This window comes from Podarcis pityusensis (assembly GCF_964106645.2).
Source record: "Podarcis pityusensis genome assembly, chromosome: 2".
In the NCBI taxonomy this organism is placed as follows: Eukaryota; Metazoa; Chordata; class Lepidosauria; order Squamata; family Lacertidae; genus Podarcis; species Podarcis pityusensis.
The window spans coordinates 109152730-109174899 of record NC_138029.1 but is presented as its reverse complement, the minus strand read 5'-3'; the positions used below and the strand labels follow the sequence as shown (position 1 = coordinate 109174899).

Here is a 22170-nt window from a genome sequence, read left to right as displayed (position 1 = left end):
TTGTTTTTTGAGAGGGGGACATGTAAAAATGCACTCCGGCTATTGGCATATGTTTGGGGATTTCCTAGCCCAATCCAGCAGCCAGGTCTATGTTCACACAGTGCCTGTCAGATCACTAGCTTGGAAGAAGGAAACAGAAGGACCTCTTCCCCAGATCCTTCCTGCATCCATGGCGACAAGGCCAATGATGTGGCTAGGGCTAGAAGCACTTGGCCCAGGTGTCTACTGACAGCTAGAAAGGAATACACGTTTTCCATACAAGCAGGTCCCAGTTCCAGATCAGGCTGGGAGACCCTGGGAGACAATATAGTGCAGCAGCCTGACTTACCATAAGGCAGTTTCCCATCTTCCCTATACAGTGGTACCTCGGGTTACACAAGCCTCGGGTTACATAAGCTTCAGGTTACATATGCTTCAGGTTACAGACTCCGTTAACCCAGAAATAGTACCTCGGGTTAAGAACTTTGCTTCAGGATGAGAACAGAAATTGTGCTCTGTTGGCGCGGCGGCAGCAGGAGGCCCCATTAGCTAAAGTGGTGCTTCAGGTTAAGAAGTTTCAGGTTAAGAACGGACCTCCGGAATGAATTACGTACTTAACCCGAGGTACCACTGTATAGACACTTCCTCCCTTCCCCCCCCTCTCTCTCTGGTGTGTGTGTGTGTGGGGGGAGACAGAGAGAGAGAGAGAGAGAGAGAGAGAGAGAGAGAGAGAGAGAGAGAGAGGTGTTGCCGTATTTCAAAAAGTAAAAACCAGAAGACCCAGAGGTTGTATGGCAGCCCTAAGAGAAAGAGAACACACTACACAATGCCATTTCCCCCCATCCATTTTTCAATATTTGAACAGACCATAAAAACAAGAGTTCACTTGTAGAATTGTATTTATTTACTCAACTTTTCCCAAAAAACTAGATCTCCATTGTAAGTCTTTTTTACATATATAGCGAAAAATAGTTCAAAAGGAGCTCTGTAATGCCAAAAAGAATTGAGGGGGCAGGGGAACCAACACATAACAGCTGGCACAGCTAAGCCTTCAGTATCTTGCAGTCAAGAGAGAAGAGACTCCACACTGCAGATCCTGGGGCGTGACAGGAAAAAGCAATTAAAAATAAGTTAATTAAGTCCTACAAGGGTGAGGGGTGTGTGAGGCAGCAGTGATGAAGTTTGATCACCAAAGCTCCTAGTGGGATTACATTCATCCCAAGAGCCACAGCACTCCAATGGTGCCCCAGAAAATAACAACCACCCTTGGACCTGTCATTTCTCCACCCCCACCTCCCAAATGGCCGTTATATCTATCTTTCTATCTCACTAGTAGTATTGATGAATACCTCCCTCCAGGTAAAAGAGATGGGGATAACATAAAAGGAAAGAGGGACAAACAGGGGCATCCAAACCACACCTGGAACAGAGGGGCAAAACTGGCTCCTATGCGTTCTGTAAAAATAAAATGAAATCTGATGTGTGTGTAAACACTGGAAGAGGCAAAACAGGAGATCATCAGGAGACAAGACACTGAGGAAGTTGAAGAAGGAACCATACCCGAACAGGAAACCAGGCTGGACAATTCTGTGTAGAGTTGAATTTAGATGTACTCACCACTATTAATTGGTTTCAGGTGACTGGTGCCTTGGGACGGCAAGGCAGGGGGACGGGGGGGGGAAGAGAGAGAACGAACTGATTCACAGCATGGACTGGATACAGCTCCAAGAACATGTTGGGACTAGCTATTTTGTCTGGGCACCAAAAGTTAACACAATCCACAAGACCTGAGGGCCTGGCGTAAGACAGTTCAAGTGTCTTTGGAATGTCAAAGATGAACCTCCGACTACTCGGCCACTACTGTCAGAGAACCACATGCCAAATGGGCCTCAGCTCGTCAGAGAGATCCAGGTCCCAGAGATCCTGGAGGACACAGGAGGAAAGAGAACCCCGTGGGGGAAGAGAAAGAGATTCTTGCTAGGATGGAAGTGAGCCACAGGAAAGAAATAAAAATTTATCTGGCCGAGCACCAAAAAAAGGTTATCTGTGCAATAATAGATGTATGGAAGTGGGGGTGGGAATCCCTGCTTCGAGCCAACCCACAAGAAGACAGCAAGGTAAGGAATCCTCCAAGGTCCAACACTGAAACAGACCAGGGATCTTGTCAGGGTCAATCAGCTGTGACAGGAGGATTTATCGCTAGGGAGGGGTTTGCATTTCGCTACGTGCAAGAGAAACAGCAGCGGCCGTATCAATTGCAGATTTTGATGCGGGTCCCCTTAGAAAGAATGCGGAAGAAGGGGAAGATGCGCTCGCGGAACGAGGCGTTGAAAGTATGGATATGGCCCATGCTCTCGGCATTGTAGAAGCTCAGCTGGCCCCGTTCATAGTCCAGGAAGACGCAGAAGCGGCGAAGCTTCTCAGATGGAGAAAGGGAGGTCTGCTCAGTGGTCGTCAGAGCCTGGTACTTCTTGCCGTTGGTCCCCACGCACCAGATCTCCCGTTTCTGGTGGGAGCCGCCGCCGCCGGCGGACTTCTCTTTGCGCCGGGCCGATTCGCGGGCCACCCCCACAGCCCACCCCCGCCGGCCCCCCACCTCCACTTCCCAGTAGTGGCGGCCGTAGGTGAAACCCTGCAAGGCCAGGACGCAGTAGTCGGAGTCGAAGCGCTTGGGGCTGTCGGGCAAGTCCCGCCAGCGCTCTCCGAGCCGGACGCCGAGGCAGTCCGAGGAAACAGTGAGGCGCGGGTGGGCCGTCTCGGGGTCCAGAATCAATTCAGCTGCAGGAAAGAGAGAGAGGGAAAGAGATCAAGAAAACAAAACGCTAAAAAAAGGAGGTTGCGCATTTGGTTCCGTATACATTTAGCAGGTTCCAAGCATGGAATTCCTCCGATTCACAGCCTGCCTTATTCAAATGGCTCAGGGCAGGTTAATAGCAAAGTTACTCTCAAGAGTTGAATGGAACCATGTCCTTAAGAAGGGCTCTGGCATGGCAGTGACCACCTCTCACAGAACAGGACAACTCCCACAGTTGGTTTTAATTCAGCTGTTTCTAGCCCACGGGGATTGTAATAACCGTTTTAGTTTATTATGCAAATAAGCAGGAAGTCTTTAATACAGGCGCGCAAGATTTACACCCTATACAAAATTAAAATCTTTCATTTGCTCAATTACACACATGCAGCATGCCCGTGAAGACAGCTACTTCGGCCTTGGCATATTTTACACGACAGATTGGCCTCTGCTCATTCCCATACAATATAATGGATGTTTTAGGGAGGTGGGTGGCACTGTGGTCTAAACCACTGAGCCTCTTGGGCTTGCTGATCAGAAGGTCAGCAGTTTGAATCCCTGCAACGGGGTGAGCTTCCATTGCTCTGTCCCAGCTCCTGCCAACCTAGCAGTTCGAAAGTACACCAGTGCAAGTAGATAAATAGGCACTGCTGCAGCGGGAAGGTAAACAGCGTTTTCGTGCGCTCTGGTTTCCGTCACGGAGACCCACTGCACCAGAAGCGGTTTAGTCATGCTGGCCACATGACCCGGAAAGCTGTCTGTGGACCTTGGCCTGAAAGCGAGATGAGCACTGCAACCCCATAGTCGCCTTTGACTCGACTTAACTGTCCAGGGGTCCTTTACCTCTACCTTTTTACCTTAATGGATGTATTATGAGAGCAGAATCACAGCGTAAAAAGTGGTTTTCCAAGCTCTAGAATTTCACCAGTTCATACAGAATGAGAAGGAGGGGAAATCAATAAAGACATAGCCCTAGCACACCAGCCTAGTGGTCAGCTTCCCACTCAGGCCAACTCTGATATGTCAGTGTATGAAATTCTGATGGTGAGTGGAAAGAAGCTCCTATCTATATTGGTGTTCCCAAAGCTTTAACCATGAAGATGGTGAATCAGCACCGATATGATAGCAGATACAGGGCAGAAGCTTATGGAATAGTCATATGTCTCAGACTACTCAGTGAGCTAATGGTCATAGTGAAACTTCCTGGTTTTCAGTTCAGTCTCTTTACCACTGTGCTGCACTACCTCCAAAAGACAATCTCAATGCTTTTGTCTTTTCATAGAACTGCAGAGTTGGAGGGGATTTGGGGGGGGGGGGTCATCTAGTCCAATGAAGGAATATTTTGCCCAATGTGGGGCTCAACCCTGGGGGTAAGAGTCTCATGCTCTGCCAACTGAGCTATACTGCAAAAGCCTTTTCTTTTGAAGCTTGCCACTGCTCTACCTCTCTCCCACACTATTATCCTGCCCCCCTCTTCCATTCCCACCTCCAAACTCCCATTACACAGCTTTATGCCTTGCAACAGCCACCTTCACCCCTTTTCACCAGAACTTTCCCCTCTCTTCGGTGCCTCTGAATACGATACGATATGATACGATACTCTTTATTGTCATTGTCCCATACAGAACAACGAAACTGAAAAATCTCAATAAAACATTCAAAACCCAAAATGACAGCTATCCCAACCTGAATGAATGAATGATTATCACTACGGCCAAACAGTCAGCACAGCAAAACCAGAATTTCAGCGCAAACACCAAAACAGTCAAAGTGGAATTCACCAGACAACAATGCAATTAAAAAGATCTAAAGTATGTACTTCAGTACAGTGGTACCTCGGGTTACATACGTTTCAGGTTACAGACTCTGCTAACCCAGAAATAGTACCTCGGGCTAAGAACTTTGCTTCAGCTTGAGAACAGAAATCATGCTCCAGCGGCGCGGCAGCAGCAGGAGGCCCCATTAGCTAAAGTGGTGCTTCAGGTTAAGAACAGTTTCAGGTTAAGAACAGAATCCGGAACGAATTAAGCACTTAACCCAAGGTACCACTGTACATCTTTCCCAGAACCTCCTTGTTCCGAGTCTCCCACTTACACCACAAACAGTTATTCCCCTACTCACACAGGTCGCTGGTCATTCCCAGCCTCCCTCTTCTCCCCGCTCAACAGTCTATAAGCCCCTCTAGGCAAGGGCATCTCTCCAGAATCAGCTGCTTCCTGCAATTCGCTAAGGCAATTGCACAAAAGCCAATTCCTAACCTCCATAAAGCGTGGGATAGACAGCAGCCCTACATGAGGCAAAAGAAAGTCCCTCCACATCCCTTAAGCAGTTGCTTCAATTGACTACAGGAGCAGGAGACACAGCAGCAAGGAGGAGCCAGGCAGGAGCCTTTTACCTTGAGGGACTTGGCAGAAGATCTTCCCCATCTTCTTCATTAAGACGTCTATAAGGAAGTAGTTTCGAAATTTCTTTCCTGCATCCACTGGCACCATCTCTGGATCCTGGAACGTAATGTTCTCACACCTGGCAAGTTGATAATTTAGAGCACAAATACGTTAAGGGTGGGCTTGGCAGCCAGGGGATAAAGCATTGGGTCAGAAGAAAGGAACACGACTGCCCACACCACAATGGGACATGGGGCTATTCCTAGCTCGGCTCGTCCAACCTCCTCCATATTGCTGCAGCGGCACCTAACAGTCCACTTCAATCCTTTGCTTTTAACACAAGAACACTGCACACTGAGAGGGAACAGAAGCGAGGAGATTAAGCTAACAAAGAGGTGAGACGACAAGGTGGCTTTTCACACTTTTTGGTCCTCACCTTCAAGAACAAGGTTCAATGAATTCTGCCAAGATTCCAAGCTTACTTCTCGTACGCTGCGCTCTCCATAACGAGCTCAAATATTGATCCATAGATTCGGGAACTTGTTAACAGTTTTGCAGTAAAAAAATGGGAACATAAGAAGATCCCTTCTGGATCAGACCAAAGGCCCATCTAGTCCAGCATCTGGATGTCAGGACTGGTCGCTGTCCTCTTCAGATCCCCACACAAACGCTTCTTGTTCTTTTATAACTTTTATTGTGTATTAACAAAACAATCTTATAAACGGTTCTTAAATCTTATTCCTCAGAGTCACTTATTTCAGATACCTTCTGAGCTCTGCTTCTCCGTGACCAGCCACTCTCAAAATGTCGAACGCGCCCTTCCTTTTGCTTTCCTGCTCTTTTTTCTAACCTCCTGGCTAGAGCTGGCTTGTATCTCCCCTCCTCCGAATCTGAGCTAGAACTGAACCCTTCCCTTTCCTGGGTCCCTCCCTGTTGTTGTCTTCTATTAGATTCACTGCTCTCCTTCCCCTCTTGGGGAATGCTTTCTCCCTCTGAGAAACTGGAAACTTCTAACTCTTCCCTGACACTGGACATCACAGTGGACCATCAGATGTCCCGGGAAGGTCCACAAGCAGAACCTGAATGAAGCTCCTAGCAACTGGTATTCAGGGGCATACTGTCTTGGAGGTCAGGGGAGGTGAACCTCAGGTCTAGGGGAGCCAGACTGTTAGGCAAAGTACCGGGGTGGATTTGATTTAAATCACGATTTAAATCACTAGTCAGTAAGACTTGATCTAAATCCCTTTTTTTACAGAAAGGCATTCCTGCTGGTATAATCTTAATATTTACAACGAGATGAAGGTTTCATTTTTGGAATAATACATTTTCAGAGTAGTTTTTACAGTTATATCAAAAATTACTGATTCGGTTATACTATTAGAAATACATAGATAATTATGAAAGTATTATGAGGTTTAATAAGTTAACTGTTTATATTCAGACTTTTCTGCTGTACTTTATTGGAAGGAGAAAAAGAATCATTTATTTAACTAAAATTATTTAACTAATTTAACCCAGCTAGATGGGTGGGGTATAAACAATAAATTGTTGTTGTTGTTTAACTAAAGCAATAACATTATAGCATATGTATCCATGTTTGTTGACTAATGTGGTTAAACATTTTTTATTTTTTTTAAACTTAGACTGAGTTTCAGCACACATGAAAAACTTAAAACAAATCCTTATTTCCTGATGGCCTTTGGACTATAATGTAACTTAAATAGAAAACTATCTTTAGAAAGATTTTTTCCTCCAAAAGCAGTTTATCCAATTTAAATAAAAAACTGATTTAAAAAAAAACCTGATTTTTTTTTTTTATATAAATGTAATGATTTCTTTTCATCCACCTGTAAAGTACTGAGTGACTTTGAAAACATACACCAGTTCATAGGGCCTTATTTCCAGCAGTTTGATAGCAGGCAGGTGGCCTCCCCTGTGTATTCTTTTCAGCTCCTTCTAGAAACATTTTTGTTCAGACAAGCCTACCACAGATGGATTTTTCTCATGTTTTTAGTTTAGCACATATTTTAAATAGCTGTGTAAACAAATTTTTTTTAATGACAACCTTACTGTTTTATTCTTTCTGTAAACTCCTTTGAGGGTTTTTTAAAAATAAAAAACACAAGCAGTAAAGAAATTTTACGAAACGAATAAATAAAACAAATTTTTAGTGGTGCCGGGAAATGTCATTTTTGATAGCTTACACAAACACCTGTCTGTTGACTCAAAGGAGAAATTGCTGGTTAAGACGTTACTATGTGTTTTAACAAAGCTTCTGAATACCCACTCTGTAAACATTTAGCCTTTCAAGTTACTCTGCCTTCCCTTGATTTGGGAGAGTCAAACACAATTATAGACTTCAATTCAGTGTTAGAAACTGAGATATGAAAGCTAGGAGCTAAATGGTACATTAAACCTCAGTTATGGATGCAACAACGGAATGTCTAGGCGCGCTTTTTTATAACAATACAAAGCTGAAAATGCAGCTGAAATATGATGTTCATTTTTCACATGATCTAGTCCTTCCCCTGGCCCCCCCCCCCAAATTCTTAAGAGGGTCTCTTCTCCAGTCTTCAGAGAGTACCTGGAAGTGGGGAGGCAGAATAAGGTCCTCCTTTCCTTCCACTCTGCAGTTTTAATCTGGAATCTTAGGTGCAGTACTGCACCCGCAGCTCAGAAACTGCTCAAACTAATGAAATTCCCCATCGCAAAATGCAATTGGAACAATGGGAGTTTCGAACACTGCTTCAATTAGACTCTGTGAAAAACGTTTTATGCGGATCTGGATTTTATGAAGCAGTAGCAACTATGCCACCATGCACCGAAATACTGCAGCAATTCCAAAGGCAAACCAGCCCCAAGCCTGCTTTGCTTCAGCAAAGTTGATGCATGATGTGCCTTTAGATTATTCCCTCAAATGTATTTTTCCCTGGGGGTGGGCAGTTGATGGCAAAAATTGGAGAGCCTCGGCTCAGAAAGCAGAGGCTACCTTAAGATGGCCTTGAGACACCAGTGCCAGAGATTTATGGACTGTGGAAGCAGCAGATCTCTTATCATTCATGGAATTTGATCAAATGAGCATATGTAAAACAACCTAGTATCTCAAGGCCTCTCAGATACACACAGGGTAACCGTCAAGGAGAAATTGAAAGCAAAAACCAAGATCAACCAACCTGACTAAAGTGCCTTTGAAATCCTAGAAAAAAAGAAGAGAAAAAAAAGTCAAGAAGACAGGCAAATGTGGGGGAAACAAAATTTAAGAGTCTGTAGCTACTTAAGATGAACATTTGATCTCTTCCAGTCCTACTGAGCATGCAGCAGTGACTTCTTAGTACAAGGAAGGGCTGAATGTTCAGACGTAACCCGTAGGAGGACTGAATATAATGATTATTTGCCCAGGGAATTTATGAAGTCAACACCCTTAGAATCTCCAAATCTTCAACATTATTGTTTCCTGCACAGGGTGGTCTTATTGGTGGTGGTTGTCTTACATTCTAGACTTTAGTGTTATCTTCCAGACATCACTGGACTCCATCAGTCTGCCAGCATGGCCAATAGTTCAGAAATGATGGGAGTTGTACTCAAGCAACATACAAAAGGCCACAGATTCCCCACCCCTGCATTGGAATCGTCGAAGACAAGTCTGTCTCATGGAATTAGAGCATGGGTAGGCAAACAAAGTCCCGGGGCCAGATCCGGCCCAATCGCCTTCTAAAGCCGACCCGCGGATGGTCCGGGAATCAGCGTGTTTTTACATGAGTAGAATGTGTCCTTTGATTTAAAATGCATCTCTGGGTTATTTGTGGGGCATAGGAATTCGTTCATCCCCCCCCCCAAATATATAGTCCGGCCCCTGACAAGGTCTGAGGGACAGTGGACTGGCCCCCTGCTGAAAAAGTTTGTTGACCCTGAATTAGAGCTACTCAGATTCCATATAGCAAACTCACACAATCCTACACTAAACACTTTGTGTCCAGGATTTGTACCACTATACCACTTGTAAATCACTGTGGCACCACAGCCGGGCAGATTCTTGGCCACTGGTCACCCTGAAGCCAGGCAAGCAGAAAAGGGATTCATTCACCTTGATCATCTGCAAGCCATCCTGCTTGCTCTTGTCCTCCGCTTCTGCAATGAGGCGGCTGAGGGCAGCGGCTTGCTCCTCGAGGTGGGAGACGTTGTTACTCTGGCTGGCAAGAAGCACCTCGTAGCGGTCCTCCAGCTGGTGCAGCATCAGCGCCTGCTCCCCAATGAGGAACTGGTGCAGCCGCTCAAAGTCCGCCTCAAAGTCTTTCATATCGAGCTTCATCTTGTTCTGCGGGAGGATAGGTAAGGGTGAGGAAAGCAAGAGTGAAGGTGGCTGGAGCAAAGGTTTCATGGCGAAGCACAGTGAAATTATGCACCTCTTTTCTTAGTAGATATGCCCCTTTATGAGGGATGCAGGTGGCGCTGTGGGTTAAACCACAGAGCCTAGGACTTGTCGGAAGGTCGGCGGTTTGAATCCCTGTGACGGGGTGAGCTCCCGTTGCTCGGTCCCTGCTCCTGCCAACCTAGCAGTTCGAAAGCACGGCGAGAAGGTAAACAGCGTTTCGGTGCGCTGCTCTGGTTTGCCAGAAGCAGCTTAGTCATGCTGGCCACATGACCCAAAAGATGTACGCCAGCTCCCTCGGCCAATAAAGCGAGATGAGTGCTGCAACCCCAGAGTCGGCCACGACTGGACCTAATGGTCAGGAGTCCCTTTACCCTTTACTTAAGCCCCTTTATAAGCTACAGAATTCACATTATAGGCACGGAGTCTCAGTACTATCCATATAAACAATACAATCAATCCACAAACATTGATCGATGGGAAACATTTTTTTAAAAATACAAAATGTAACTTAGAAAAAATGGGGATGGGAGGTACCATCTTAGACATTTCCCTTTCTCTTGTGTAAGAAAATGCCTCTTCCAAGATTCCACCTGCTGCAACATGTGCATCCATCATCTGAAAAAAAAACAAGCTCTCTCTTCTTTTCAGGTGGTTTGCAGGAGGATAAAATAAGCTTGTCACTTACCCTGAGGTCTGCTATTTTCTCCTGTTCGACCGACTTCTGCTTCATAACAGTCTCTAGTTTCTTCTTTAGTGGATCCAAGTGGCCTTGAAGTTTGGCCTGAAAAATAAAATACTAGAACTTTGGAGAAACAGCCATTCAAGTTGCTTCAGTGTCTGAATTCTAAAGACACTGCAAATAAAATAAATGGTGCAATTACATTTTACATAGCTTCATGTTCATACATAAGGAGTAGGACAGGCATAGGCAAACTACAGCCTTCCAGATGTGTGGGACTACCAATTCCCATAATCCTTGACCACTGGTCCTGTTAGCTGGGAATGATGGGAATTGTAGTCCCAAATGTCTGGAGGGCCGGAGTTTGCCTATGCCTGGAGTAAGAGCTCGGGAATAAATTTCTTTTTACTCAAACACATTTTCCCTTTTTTAAAAAAGTGTATATCATGCCTCCACTTTTCAGATCATTGCTTTCTGGCCACCTACTTGTCACACTTAGATGCAACTGGTATAAACAGTTGTAGCCTCCACACAATCGCTTCCACAAATCCTGAAAATCTCAGCTATTGTTTAGAAAAGGGAGCACAAGTTTCTAGTCCCTATAGCTTAAGGATTCGGGGGAGTGGGGGTTAAACTAGAAAAGTTTATTGCCTGTTTTTTTAATAAAGGATTTGAAATCAGATAGTGTCCAATGGAAAATATTTGCTTAATGTTATCTCTCATTCCTCTGTTCTGCCCCTCAGGGTCTTACTGACCTAGTTGCATGAAGAAATGCATACAAATACATCATCCTGAAGGAGATTGAGCTTTCTGTACTGCACATCAATGTTCACAGAGGGAAATCAAAGTGCAAAATTTAGATTCTAGTAGTAGTAATAAAACTAAAAAGAAGCTACATGCAGCATTTTTTAAAAAAAGTTCAACACACATCTGCATGCCACTCACAAATGGCATACCGAAGTTTGTGCCACTGGTGTGCATAAAGTGAAACATAAAATTCATGCATTCTTCATACAGGTTTTCTAGTTATATAACTGGATGTTAGGCACAAAATACAAATGAAATGCTTTGAAGAGTAATAGAAGTTAAACAGTAGAGCTTTTATCCCTTGCTATTGTTTCTTACTGCATATCAGCAATTTACAGATCAACTAACTGCAATTGTTACAGAAGAAAACTCCTAAAGTCCTAATCCAAAAATAAAAGATTTTATGAATAGAAGGCTGCCTTAAATGGACACACCCTAAGTCCATCTAGTCCAATATTGTCAACTCTGACAAGAAGCAACTCAGTCAGTGGACTATCCTAGCTTTGCTACATAAAAGGCTTTCACTAGAAATGTTAGGATTTGAACATGGGATGTTTTGTATAAGTTCTAGCACAGGGCTATGCCCGTTGCCTCTTTGCCAGTAGCAAGATACACACAACAGATGTTCCCCTAAGCAAGAGGACACATATAGTGGTACCTCAGGTTACAGACGCTTCAGGTTACAGACTCCGCTAACCCAGAAATATTACCTCGGGTTAAGAACTTTACTTCAGGATGAGAACAGAAATTGTGCTCCTTTGGCATGGTGGCAGCAGGAGGCCCCATTAGCTAAAGTGGTGCTTCAGGTTAAGAACAGTTTCAGGTTAAGAACGGACCTCTGGAACGAATTAAGTACTTAACCTGAGGTACCACTGTACTAGAGGCTCAGACTGTAATCTTTTGTTCAGTCCTAACATTCACATTGCCCCCAGCCTCCTGCATACCTTGTATTCTTGCACCACCTCTTCCAGCGGCATGACGCTGTGGTGCTTATGGGCCCGCGACTCTCTGCACACAACACAGATGGGCTCTTCGTCTGCCTCACAGAAAAGCTTGAGGGGCTCCTGGTGCTTCTCGCACAGGGTTCGCTCAGCACTCAGAGCTCGTCCCGCCGCTAACACGGACGGCGATCCGGATGAATCCCCTGCCGCCGCCAGTTCCACGGCCTCCGTGGACACCGCCACGGAGCTGAATGGCTGCGGGTGCATCTGGCGGATGATCTGCACCATATTGGCCAGCTGGAGGTTGGGGCGGAAGCTGCGGCGAGGGAAGACCTTGCGGCACTGGGGGCAGCTGAAAGCCGGGCGCATCTGGGGGGTCGGCGGGGTCGGGGGCACAGTATACTCATCCTCCGGCTCCTCTTCCTCGTCCATCACCTCGTCGTCGTCGTAGCTGTCGAACAGCAAGTCGTTCCCCATGTCATCGTCCCACATGTCGTCGGACCCGGGGCGCTGGGCCCAGTACGCTCTCTCGTCTTCATCATCCCACACGTCGTCCTCTTCGTCGTCGAACTCCTCCTCCCGAGACACGACCTCCTCCTCCTCCTCTTCCATGTCCCCGCCATCATCCAAGTACTCGTTGTCCTCCAGGTCGTCTTCGTCGGGGTCGGCGTCCTCCTCCGGCCCCAGGTCGTCGACCCCTCCGTCATCCGCGCCCGCGTCGGAGCCGGGCCCGTACCCTCCGTCCGAGCCGGAGGCGCCCGCGTCGTCCCCTTCCTCCGAGCCCGAGCCCCACAGCTGAGTGATGCACACGCGGCAGAAGTTGTGGCCGCAGCCGATGGACACCGGGTCGATGAAGTAGTCCAGGCAGATGGCGCACACCGCCTCCTCGTGGAGGGTCGCCACCGGGTTGGGGGCGGCCCGGGAGCCGCTACTTGCGGGCCCCGCCGCCGCCGCCGCCATGGGGACCCCGAGCGCTTCCCAGTCGCCCCACACACTTCCCTCGCCGCCCCCCTTGAAGGGAGGCGCCTTCCTCCCGCTCACAAGGCCGCTCCCCTCGGCACTGCTGAGCCCTTCTCCTCACGGCGCCTCAGTTATGGGGGCGCCGCCCGAGGGGAACCCCCTCCCCCCCCCCCCGCGGCTCACCTGGTCGCAGGTACAACCGCCCGAGGCCCTTCCGGGCTCCCCCCGCCCAGCCCTGAAACAAGAAGCCGCCTCGGCACGCGCTCCACTCCCGCCGCCCAACTGGCTACGCCGAGGCTCCGCCGCCGCCCGCGTCTCTATGGCGGTTAAGTGCGCCTCGGAGCCGGAAGAGAAGGGCGGGGCTACGGCGCCGCTCTAGCAACCCGCGGGGGGTTTCTATGATGCGGCGTGGGAGGGGGCGGGGAGGCGGTGGCTGGCGGGGGAGGGGGTGGGGCCTTTCTACCCTCAGCCGAATCCTCTGGGCTCAAGCGGGGGCCCGGCTGGCTCGTAGCACTTGTTTTACTTAAGGAGCTCCAGGGTCAGAGAGCCGCGAAGCCCCCGCGGCTGCTAAACAGGAAGGCCCTATTCCTTCGAGGAAATGCGCCGGAAACCGGGGGCCGCTCTACGTTGTTTGCGTCTCTATGGTCGCCGAGGGTGCCGCCTCTGTGAGATGGGCGGGGAGGCGGGGCTGCAGCCGGCGTTGGAGGGGAAGTGGGTGAAAGAGCCGCCGGGCGGGTTTCTGGTCCCAGGAAAGGCTTGGGCTGCTTGGGCCCAGAAGGACCCGTACATTGGGGCTGGGCACCAGCTGGGCTCCTGGGATGGACTTGAATGCATATTTCCAGAAGGAATTTTCTGAGTAAGGATGAAAAGTGCACCAGGCTTGCGATTATGGCCGCAACAGTTGCAAGGAAGGAAGGAAGGAAAGAAAATCGAGTATTTCAGGGTAGCTGAGCGGTGATCACGCGGCAGCAGATGCAAAATGCCAAAGATTTTACCAGCAAGGAAAGGAGTCGCATGCCAGAAAGAGCAGGCTCTTGTTTCATGTGAAATAGTTAATTTTTGCTGAGTTTTCAAATTTACAAAAACAAGGCTGTCAGAATGCAGGATGCAGCATGGGAGAGGCTTTTTAAGTGGACAGCTTGAGTAGAGTAGGCCTTTGTTGCATGCAACCAGATGAGTGCTTTGTGTTGGGGGAGTTGTGGCTGCAGATTTAAGCCAACCCCTGACTTGTAATGTTTAAGCTGATCTGCATCAGTCCAGCCTGCAATAGGGACAGAATATGACAGAACTACACTGCACTATAAACTATACTGTCATCGACTAAGACTCCACCAGAAAAATAGTATCACTTCCAGCATCAGCTTTCTCCTTCCTTCCTCTACCTGCCCACCCCATTAAACCCTGCCACCAATGGATATAATTCACCATGCAATCCCACTATGGCTTTTTCAAACCAGTGATGTCCAGTGAATTCCAGCAATTGATTCTCTTGGACGGCTTCTGATTTTGTGCTGAGCTCCATCCCTAAAATAACTGTGTTCTTAGGGACATTATAACAAAGAGTCTTGTATTATCTTAAACATGAGCTACAGACCATTTCATCTGATTAAATATTATCCCAGTATGCAAATTCACAATGTGTTTTTATTTCGATACATGTGTTAATTGACTTACAAATGCCTGGATGTCTGTGTTATCAACACTTTTTCTGTGTGTGAATTACCTCTAATGACAAAATGACCTCCCTACTCCATGTGTAAAATTGCAGTGCAACATAAGATCTCAGGTACTGATGCTTTTCACTTAGGGTTTTTCTTCAGAACATTATGAAGCCCTTCTACTGATCAGCTTTGTTCCCATGGAAAAATATGCAGCAACAAAAATTTCAAAACCGTTTTTGTGCAGCCTTTCTTTCGATTTTCAGAGTATTGTAGTGTATATGAAAAGTTGGTAGCCAGCTGGTTTCTGTAGTGTAGTGGTTATCACGTTCGCCTCACACGCGAAAGGTCCCCGGTTCGAAACCGGGCAGAAACAGCAATCAGTTCTTTTCCAAAAGATCTCTTCTTTGTCTTTTTTTTTTTTTTTTTGCAGTTGTTAACACTGCCCACTTTATAAATAGCTTTTTCCGCAAAAATATTCATCTGGATACACACAACGGGAATATGCGTACATCACATCCTTAAAGGTGCAAATCTTCAGAATAAGGCGACGTTTGTAGCGGCAGTGAGAAATCTAATGGTGCTTTTTCTGGGGGGACGCATACCCCTAAACATTTTGTGAATCTTTGTACTTTTGCACATTTACTGTATTTATTTTTCCCGATTTGAACTGTAAAATGATGATTTTCTTGAGTCAAAATGAGAGTACCCCTAAAGATTTTTTAAAGAAAAAAAGCACTGCTAATAGTTAATAAATTGTGAGTACATGATAAAAACAACGGAAAAGAATTTGGGATGATTTGAGAAAAGGGGCTTTACTGTTTTCTATGAGAGGCTATTCGTTTAATTTTTATTTTTAAACCACCAAACAACGCGTTGGCACTGTGTCATATGCCTATTTGAGGCATGGCTCAATTCCTGCACACTAGAGTAATATGCTAAGCTAGTATTGACTATATGATTCGCAGTGAGCGACATATTTAATTCTATATTGGAAAAGTTCCAAGAGGGCAATAATTGCATATTAACTAGACTATTTGCAGCCAAACGCACCAGCCGCCCGGCTAGCTCAGTCGGTAGAGCATGAGACTCTTAATCTCAGGGTCGTGGGTTCGAGCCCCACGTTGGGCGCAGACTTTTGCTTTTCTTCCATTCTTGCTGTATTTTCTGAGGAACAAATCCCCCAAATGACCAGTGGCCACGGCAGTTGTGACAGCTGCAAAAACACCATCCCCCCCCCCAAAAAACGTGTTTCTTAAATCTATACATGCAAGTGGAGTTTACAATTGGAAGGAAACGCAAAACACCCAGCTTTCCGCTCTTAAATTGCTATTGTATTATTTTTCACTATGGAGCTCATACAAGAAAGTTCACGTGCCTATGTTTTTCCATCTGCAAATCATATGCACGCGGTTTTTTGTGTGTCTTTTGCTAAGTGAAGAGGAGGTGATAAAGAGGGGCGCTCTCCCTGGCCCTCATTTTTGCATTTTTCTTTTGCATGCCATCTCAGTTTTCCCAGCTCTTGTTTCAGTCGGTTTCCACCAGGTTTTTGCATTCTTTGTCCGAGCCCAGGATGGGAACACTACCGGTACGCAGGCTCGGAGCACGCGGACAATAGAGAAGAGTGCCCTTTAAGCATGTGCAGAGTGCATCTCGAACACCGAGCAGCACTCACACTCAGGGCCCACGGGAAAGTGAGTTCAGGTGCAGGTCTGCTCCCTACAAAAGTGTGGGATCTTCTTCCCACATTTCCCCCACCCGTTTCAATTAAGGACCACTTTCCAACGAGTCTGCAAAGCGACGAGCCGGGGGAAGAGTCCAGTCCGAGCCGAACTTCAATTCCCAGAATGCCTCGAGAGCGAAGCGTCCCCCCCCTTTGCCCACCAGGACTACATTTCCCATGGTGCTTAGCGGGGGCCGTACAAAAGGCCACAGGAATGCGGTCACAGTCTGGCTCCGGGTTGGGTGTTTGCTCCGCTGCGCTGCACCCCTGCTTCTCCCCAGGATAAAACCCAGGCAGACGCATATATACATATATACATATAGGAATGGACCCCGGTAAGTGCCTGAGGCAAGTTTGTGGGTGTCCCCCCCCCCGGCCAAAAAGAAAAAAAGAAATCTGATGGTAATCCGGTTGTTGCTGGAGTATTTTTGCAGGCGACTCTTGAGGCAGCAGGGCCGGCCAAGGGTTGCAGATTTCACATCAAGGGCAAACACAGAACCCCGCATCTTAAAACCTCTACCGGGAGACTTAAAATGCACGTCATTTGACAACTTTCCTTGCCCAGCCTTTGCTGGCCTTTTGATGCCCCAGGAACGCCTCCTGTGACCACGCTGTTGAGATGTTTTTACTTTAATTTTGAGTTTATCTTTGCCTAATCTCAAAACTCTTGCTTGCAATTAATTTGGACTAAGGATCCTTCCATGGCCGTGCCATTGGTGATGTGTACCTGGGTTAGACTCCTTGCTTCACCTATAGATGTGTTAGGATAACAAATACCCAACCTTGTTATTCATCACATTAGAAAAAAGTATGCTGATCCCAGTAGTGATTTTCAAGGGACAAGGCAGTTTGGAGGATGTTTCTCTGACAGCACAGCCTTAGATGTGTCTGCTCAGAAGTAAGTCCAACTTAGTTCATTGGGGCTTGTTCCCAGGTGGGTATAGGATTGTCGCCTAAAATCAGAAAATAGGTAAGGATGCTATTGGACTAATCAAAAGCGGGCAAGCTTTCTGAGTAACGCAAAGCTCCTCATCAGGCAGAACAAAAAGTGGCACAGTGAGCATCTGAACTAAATGTGTCGGCAGGTAAGAAGTTTCCAAAATGGGGGTTGTAAGTAAACTGTGTTTAAGATTCCCTTTTTCATCCAAAAGGGCACATTGGGGAGAGTCTGTTTGGGGTACTTAAGTGGCGAGATATCACACGCATTCAGTTGCACCAGCCTTTCGTTTAAGTACTTAAGTGGACTGTCAGGAAAATGACCTTGTAGCCAAGAAGGGCTGCACTTGCAGCTGGTTATCTGAGGATGCTTGCTGGAGACAGGCCTTTTGAGTGCCTCAAGAGCAGACGACACTTCATTGGGAATTCACACTAGAGCATCAGCATGGGGCACTTGTCAGGCTTCTCATTAGGAACTAGAGAGTCCACTTTCAAAGCACTTGAAAAAAATATTATCTGGGTCTCTTAAAAATGAACAGCAAATCACAATATGCATCACACTAGTGATGCTGACTGTACATCTGGAAAGTGTAGTTAGGTCAAAGTATAACCCTCTGCTTCAGCTCAGTATCCTCCTGCCCCATCCCTCCCCCCCCCCCCTTTCTCAACTGGCCCTCTTCTTGTTTCCCTACCGTTGACTCCCTTAACTCAGTTCAGGGGTTGCAGTGAGACAGTGACTTCAAATCACCGCAAAAAGCGTGCAGAAAGCTCTGTGAGGTGCTTTGAAAGCTTGAACTCCCTGCCCATCAGCTGGTAGGTGGGAAGTTCATGTCTGGCTTCTGCAGGGATGGGATGTGCGCATGAGTTCCCTGCGAGGAGCTCATGCGCACAGCCGGATCGAGCAGGCTTGCATTGGCTGCCCATCAGCTGGTAGACGGGCAGTTCAAGCCTGGGCTTTCCAGGGATTGGCAGACTTTTTAATGGGAAGGCCTGGCGGGCCAAATTTGGCCTGCAAACCGGAGGTTTCCCACCCCACTTGTGGTGGATGATGATTTGCTGTGGTGGGGGGAAGGCAAGATGGGAGATTTACTGTAATAGTGTATCTAGAAACCGAGGTGCAAGGAGTAAAAAAAAAAGTTTCTGTGCAAGAGTTTTTTGTACAGGTTAAATCTGATTACAGTGGTACCTCGGGTTACATATGCTTCAGGTTACATACACTTCAGGTTACAGACTCCGCTAACCCAGAAATAGTACCTCAGGTTAAGAACTTTGCTTCAGGATGAGAACAGAAATCGTGTGGCGGCGGTGCAGTGGCAGCAGCAGGAGGCCCCATTAGCTAAAGTGGTGCTTCAGGTTAAGAACAGTTTCAGGTTAAGAACGGACCTCCGGAACGAATTAAGTTCTTAACCCGAGGTACCACTGTATTTCCTAGTGGCCATAGAGTTGGGCACCTCAGCACAATCTCGACCTCTCAAGTCCTCCTTGAAAGTTCATTATCTTTTCCGGTATGTGATACCCTTTCCTGCTCTTCAGCTACACTCCCCGTAGCTTGTGGCCGCATTGTGGAGAGGGAATGACTGATGGCAATCTTTCTTCCAGCCGGCGAAGATTGGATCAAGAGAGAAAATGAGGAGGAACCTCCCGGGCAAGCGGATGCTGAACAATTGCATGAGACGTTATCGGAAGGGAGCGAGGACTTTCCCGACTCTGAGCAGCCTGAAGCCCATAAGAGGGGCCTGGAAGCCCGCCGGGATGCGTTTGCGGGAGACCTTTGTTTCGACTACGAGAACGGCCCCCCGAGGATGCGCGCGAACGACCGGCCGTTCAAATGCGACGTGTGCGAGAAAAGCTTCCGCCACAGCTCCAGCCTGCTGACCCACCGGAGGCTCCACACGGGGGAGAAGCCGTACAAATGCACCGACTGCGGGAAGAGCTTCAACACCAGCTCGGCACTCATCGTGCACCGCCGGACGCACACCGGGGAGAAGTCCTACGTCTGCTCGGACTGCGGCAGGTGCTTCAGCGAAGGCTCGGTTCTCATCAAGCACTGGCGCATCCACACGGGGGAGAAGCCCTACAAGTGCGCCATCTGCGGCAGGGGCTTCCGGCAGAGCTCGCAGCTGCGCGCCCACGAGAGGACGCACACGGGCGAGAAGCCCTACACGTGCCGGGACTGCGGCAAGTGCTTCAGCACCAGCTCCAACCTCTCGGCCCACCAGAGGACGCACACGGGCGAGAAGCCCTACATCTGCGCCGAGTGCGACCGGCGCTTCGGCCACAAGTCCCACCTCATCTCCCACCAGAAGACGCACACGGAGAAGCTGCACGCTTGCCCCGACTGCCCCGCCAGCTTCCGCATGACCCACCAGCTGCTGGTCCACCGCAAGTCCCACCAGGAAGACCGGCGCTACAAGTGCCTCCTCTGCGGGAAGACCTTCAGCTACAGCTCGGCTCTGCTGGCGCACCAGCGCATGCACACGGGAGACAGGCCCTTCAAGTGCCTTGAGTGCGGCAGGAGCTTCATCCGCAACTCGGACTTGAACAAGCACCAGAGGATCCACACGGGCGAGAAGCCCTACGAGTGCCCAGAGTGCGGGAAGAGGTTCAACCAGAGCTCACACCTGGTCAGCCACCGGAGGGTCCACTTCAAAAGCGCCGCCAAAAACCCGGGCGCGAACGTCGGCGCTGCGGCCGAGCAGGAAGTCGAGTCTTCCTGAAGGCCGCAAGGAAGTGCTTCTGTAAGTTATGGAGGCCACCGTCTGGCTTTCTTCTGAAAGAGGTTTGCACGGAGGGACTCTCAAGCAACTCTGTGTGCTGGAAAAACCAAAGTTTCTGCACCGAGGCAGCTGGGATCCTTCGCCGAGGAAAGCAGAGTTCTGTGGCATTGGGTACCTTATGGTTGACGTGATTAAGAGCGGTGGACTTGTAATCTGGTGAACCGGGTTCGATTCCCCACTCCTCCACATGCAGCTGCTGGGTGACCTTGGGCCAGTCACACTTCTCCGAAGTCTCTCAGCCCCACTCACCTCACAGAGTGTTTGTTGTGGGGGAGGAAGGGAAAGGAGAATGTTAGCCGCTTTGAGACTCCTCCGGGTAGGAATAAAGCGGGATATCAAATCCAAACTCTTCTAGTATAACTTGTTCTATTTTGCAGGTCATAGAAAAGGGCAGGGAGAGATGCAGGACGCAGAGGCTTATGCCCTCTGGCCCTTGGAAATCTTGCTCAGCCTTTCTGCCTTCTGGAAACGTGTGGGCAGTGTCTGTCTTTGCTGTCTTAAGGACTAGAAACTTGGGCATGCGGGTTTTTTAAAAAATGGAATGTGGCTGAAATCGGTGCTCTGGCCTGTCCTTGTGCGAGTGCAGAATATACTCTAGAGGTGGGGAATCCTATTTTTCTTTTAGCCCAAGGGTTATGCTCCCTCCTGTGCAGTCTGTCAGGAACCCCATGCTAGTGGTGGGTGGAGCCAGAGAAAAGAGTGGGCGGAGCCACAGGTGTGCCCTCTGGCATTGGTGCAATAGGCTACCTTGCAGGAATGCAAAAGTCAGGTTTTTACATACATGCAGCCCATGCCCATCTCCTCCTCCAGCTAGGCAGACGAGAGGCATTTTCACAGTTCAGGGAGCCACTGAACCCTCGACACTCAAGGAGTACATGGGGCAGGATTGATGTGGAGGTTCCCACTCAATTCAAGAGAACTGCAGTAGAACAGTGGGACTGGAACTAAACTTAGCCATGCTTTAGTCCCATTGAAGTCCATGGGGCAGGTTAGCCGTGGCATCACTTACGTTTGGATGCCAACTCAGCCTTTGAAATTTCTTGGTGGTGTGGGAGAAAAGGGAAGGTTGACCTTCAGACCCCAGGAGGTACACAGAAACCAAAAGAGCTGTTTTTACACTGCAATGAGCTCCTTTCCTCTGTGGTTCCTCTGTTTGATGTTGGCAGTGCTAGGCAGTTGCTTATGAGACGGGACATGCTCCAACCAGCATCTAATTGCCACCTTCTATTGTCTTGTATTTGAAGAGAGGAGTACAGTAGTCTAACAAGGAAGAGGAACTGTACTTTTAAACAAAAGAAATGAATGGCTATGTTTTGTTACTCGGTCATGAAATAAAACCAATGGATGGCTAGATGACCCCTGGGTCCTTTCCAACTCTGGTTCTATGACTTGGAAAGTAGGAAACAAATAATCACTCACCCGCCCCAAGAGACCATGGCCATCGCTTAATAATTCCTGTAGAGAGAGTGTGTGTGTGTGTGTGTTTATCTATATCTATATATACAGCCATGGGATGTGGGTGGTGCTGTGGGTTAAACCACAGAGCCTAGGACTTGCTGATCAGAAGGTCGGTGGTTCAAATCCCCGCGATGGGGTGAGCTCTCGTTGCTCGGTCCCTGCTCCTGCCAACCTAGCAGTTCGAAAGCACGTCAAAGTGCAAGTAGATAAATAGGTATCGCTCCAGCGTGCAAGGTTTTTAAAAAATCTTCTCTGGCACAGTTAATAAAGTAAGACAAACTTTTTGTTCTTGTACTACTCTGCTTAATAAATTTTTAAAAATAGTTTAAAATATTTTCGTACACCTTTCCTTGCTCTTAAGAACTGGACTACAGCGACCCTGTCTATCAGTCAGTTTTAAAACACAGAGTTGCGTCCTTACAAAAGCACATGTTTAGAGATACGGTATTGGGGTACGGCAAGCTTTCTAAAGCAGGGATGGGAAAATTGTGGCCCTCATGCATTCGCAGGACTGTTAACTTTCATTATCCCTGCTCATTTGCCACAGCGGCTAGGGCGGATGTAAGTTGGGAGTCCAACAACATGGTATGTGATTGTCAAATATCTGAAGGGCAGTCACATTGATGATGAAGCAAGCCTTCTCCTGCTCCAGAGGTTAGGACCCAAAGCAATGGGTCCATGTGGCAAGAAAGGAATTCCGACCAA

The 22170-nt window shown here is 47.9% G+C and overlaps 2 protein-coding genes across 3 annotated transcripts; one reads left to right on the top strand and one right to left on the bottom strand.

Annotated features, from left to right (window-relative positions):
• Positions 1-860: 860 nt before the first annotated feature.
• Positions 861-13350, bottom strand: TRIM41 (tripartite motif containing 41). The gene is made up of 6 exons (XM_080992129.1): positions 11957-13350; positions 10212-10307; positions 9239-9469; positions 8328-8350; positions 5166-5293; positions 861-2757 (listed from the first exon to the last, which is right to left on the bottom strand). Exons 1-6 carry the CDS (start codon positions 12911-12913, stop codon positions 2231-2233), a joined length of 1962 nt encoding a protein of 653 aa, XP_080848255.1. The 5' UTR covers positions 12914-13350; the 3' UTR covers positions 861-2230.
• Positions 13351-16498: 3148 nt separating this feature from the next.
• LOC308469940 (uncharacterized protein) lies at positions 16499-21782 on the top strand. 2 transcript variants are annotated; one of them, XM_080993071.1, is made up of 2 exons: positions 16499-16629; positions 18830-21782. In XM_080993071.1, exons 1-2 carry the CDS (start codon positions 16620-16622, stop codon positions 19945-19947), a joined length of 1128 nt encoding a protein of 375 aa, XP_080849197.1. In that variant the 5' UTR covers positions 16499-16619; the 3' UTR covers positions 19948-21782. The 2 variants fall into 2 exon arrangements, with proteins under 2 accessions (XP_080849197.1, XP_080849198.1); XM_080993072.1 differs by lacking the exon at positions 16499-16629 and adding an exon at positions 16661-17379.
• The last annotated feature ends 388 nt before the right edge of the window (positions 21783-22170 follow it).